This window comes from Quercus robur, chromosome 7 (genome assembly GCF_932294415.1).
Source record: "Quercus robur chromosome 7, dhQueRobu3.1, whole genome shotgun sequence".
Classification (NCBI taxonomy): domain Eukaryota; kingdom Viridiplantae; phylum Streptophyta; class Magnoliopsida; order Fagales; family Fagaceae; genus Quercus; species Quercus robur.
In genome coordinates this window covers 38,981,762-38,984,425 of record NC_065540.1, presented here as the reverse complement: position 1 = coordinate 38,984,425, position 2,664 = coordinate 38,981,762, and the positions used below count along the sequence as shown (strand labels likewise).

Below are 2,664 nucleotides of genomic sequence, written 5' to 3'. Positions count from 1 at the left end.
CATCTAAGAAGCTCATTCGAGGGTGGCCTACGGTCGCATCTACCAACTGATCTATCCGAGGCATAGGGAACAGATCTTTTGGGCAGGCTTTATTCAGATCCGTGAAGTCTACGCAGACTCGCCACTTTCCGCTCTTCTTCTTTACCACTACAGTATTGGCCAACCACTCAGGATAAGAAACTTCCTTGATTGCCCCTGCTCTTTTAAGCTTCATCACCTCGTCCCTAACGGCATCATCATGCTCCTTCAACAGACGCCGAGGTGGTTGCTTCTTGGGAGTAACGGATGGGTTAACATTTAGATGGTGGCAGATGAAGCTCAGATCAACTCTTGGGGCCTCATAGGCAGCCTACGCAAATATGTCCACGTTTTCTCTGAGAAACCCAATTAGCTCTTCTCTCTCTTAGGGAGGTAGTTCCGAGCCGACTTGAAAGAAACTTTCCGGGTCATTGCCAACAACAACCTTTTCTAGGTCCTCGCATTTTGCTTCCTCGGTTAATCCATTACCGAGCAATGCTGGGGTTGTTGATTGCTATAAGCCCTTTTCAGCGAAGGTAGAGGACTTAGCACTGGGTCGGTATGAGATGGCAGCCACCATGCATTATCTGGCCATAGACTGATTCCCTACAATCTCTTTAACCTGGCCCTCCAACGGATACTTCACCTTCTGGTGCAGAGTAGAAAAGACAGCTCCTAAGGCATGAAGCCAAGGTCTAGCCACAATAGTTGTGTAGGGTGAATAAGCGTCAATCACAATGAAATCCGCCTCCACCACATCCGAACCAGTTTGTATGGGTAGTCTAATCTGGCCTCTTAGAGTAACAGTCTTTCCCTCGAAACTTACTAGAGGAAAATCGTATGCTGTTAGGTCCTCGGGTTTTAAATTCAGCCCCTTGTACAAGTTAGGGTACATTACCTCCATAGCACTGCCCTGATCTACCAGCACTCTTTTCACATCATATCCTCCTATCCTAAGTGTGACTACTAGAGCATCATCATGGGGTTGGATGGTTTCGATCTTATCTTCATTCGAGAAGCCCAGCACCGGTGGGGCTTCTTTCTTGGCTTTTTTGGACTCCCGATTGTCGTCCTCAGTGGATAGCTGAGTCACAGACATCACTCTGGAAGGATAAGAGCCGGTCTTTCCCGGAGCAGCAAGAATGACGTTTATCGTGCCTATGGGAGGTCTTAAGGAGGTGTCTCTCTGGGACTCTAGATTCACCTGTCTTTGTTGACCACTAGAATGATGTAAGAGGTGCCTTAGTTTTCCCTCTCAAACTAGCTGGTCCAAATGATTCCTTAAGTTCCTGCAATCCTTGGTGGTGTGCCCCAATTCTTGGTGGTATTAGCAATATAGGTTTTGGTTGTGCTTCATGGGGTCTCCTACCATCTTATTTGGCCATTTGAAGAATGACTCGTTTTTTATCTTCTCCAGAACCTGATGTACTAGATCTCGGAACACAGCATTAACTGCCTGCGCCTCGGCAGATCCGGATTGCCCTGCAAAGTCCCTCCTCGGTCGATTGTTGTTATTAAATTGGTCCGAACTGAAGTCCCTCCTCTCCTGAGAGACAATCATTGCTTTACCTTTACCCAATTGCTGGTCTTCTTCAACCCTTTTATACTTGTTGATCCGGTCCATGAGTTGGCGTAGGCTGGTAACAGGCTTTCCTGTTAGGGATTTTCTTAAACCATGCTCGGTTGGGAGGCCGCTTTTGAAAGTGCCGATGGCAACGCCATCAAAGTTACCCTCTATCTCATTGTACATCTCCTAGTACCTATCCAAGTATGCTTTCAGGGTCTCCCTTGCTATTCGTGATGAAGCGAGAGCCAAAGGCCTGGGTTAGCTGCTTAAAGGAACCTACGAAATTTGGCCTCAGGCTATCAAATCATCTCATCGCCACTGGTCCCAAGCTAGACGGAAATACTTTGCACATCAAAGCCTTGTCTTTGGAATGGACGGTCATCCTCTGGTTAAACTGGATTACATGCTCTACAGGGTCCGTTCGACCATTGTACATAGTGAAAGTAGGTTGATGGAATCGCCGAGGGAGCTTAGCCTCTTCTATCTTGTGTGTAAAGGGTGACTTAGAGATCCAATCCAAGGCCTTGCTCATGGCGTCGTTTACTAGGCCTTTACGAGACAGACTTTTGTGTTTGCGTTTATGCTGGTGCTCTTCCTCATAAGAAAAGGTCTCACTTTGTGGAGTTCTTGACCTTTGCCTATAATTGTCGTCCCCTTCATCATTAGTATCTGAACTGGAAGGAGACCGCTTCCGTTGCGCACGACGTAGTTTCTTTTTTAAGTCGTCAATCTCTTGCTGTAGGTCTTTATTACTGTCCTGCCTTTAGGACACGTGACTTCCCACCCTAGAATGGCTTCTGCTTGTATGGGTAGTATGCACACTACCCTCTCGATACTTGTCCCGATCTCTTTCCCGTTCAAGGTTAAGAAAGTTGTCTTTTTGTTATGAACCTGCAGGCTCCATTTGGTGTGGACCTACTTGGTGTGGACCTGATCCCACCATGTTTAACCGTTGCACTCACTGAGGCACAAGTTCTCCTCACAGACGGCGCCAATTGTAAGGTCACAATTTGCAACCCAGGCCCAAAGCATATGGAGTCTTAGCTCAATGAGCCCAATACAATAAATTTGTAGAGAAT

The 2,664-nt window shown here is 46.9% G+C and overlaps 1 protein-coding gene across 1 annotated transcript; it reads right to left on the bottom strand.

Annotated features, from left to right (window-relative positions):
- Positions 1–601: 601 nt before the first annotated feature.
- On the bottom strand, positions 602–1,768 carry LOC126691364 (uncharacterized). The gene is made up of 2 exons (XM_050386414.1): positions 1,388–1,768; positions 602–1,222 (listed from the first exon to the last, which is right to left on the bottom strand). The coding sequence occupies exons 1-2, from the start codon at positions 1,766–1,768 to the stop codon at positions 602–604; spliced, it is 1,002 nt and encodes a 333-aa protein (XP_050242371.1).
- Positions 1,769–2,664: the final 896 nt, after the last annotated feature.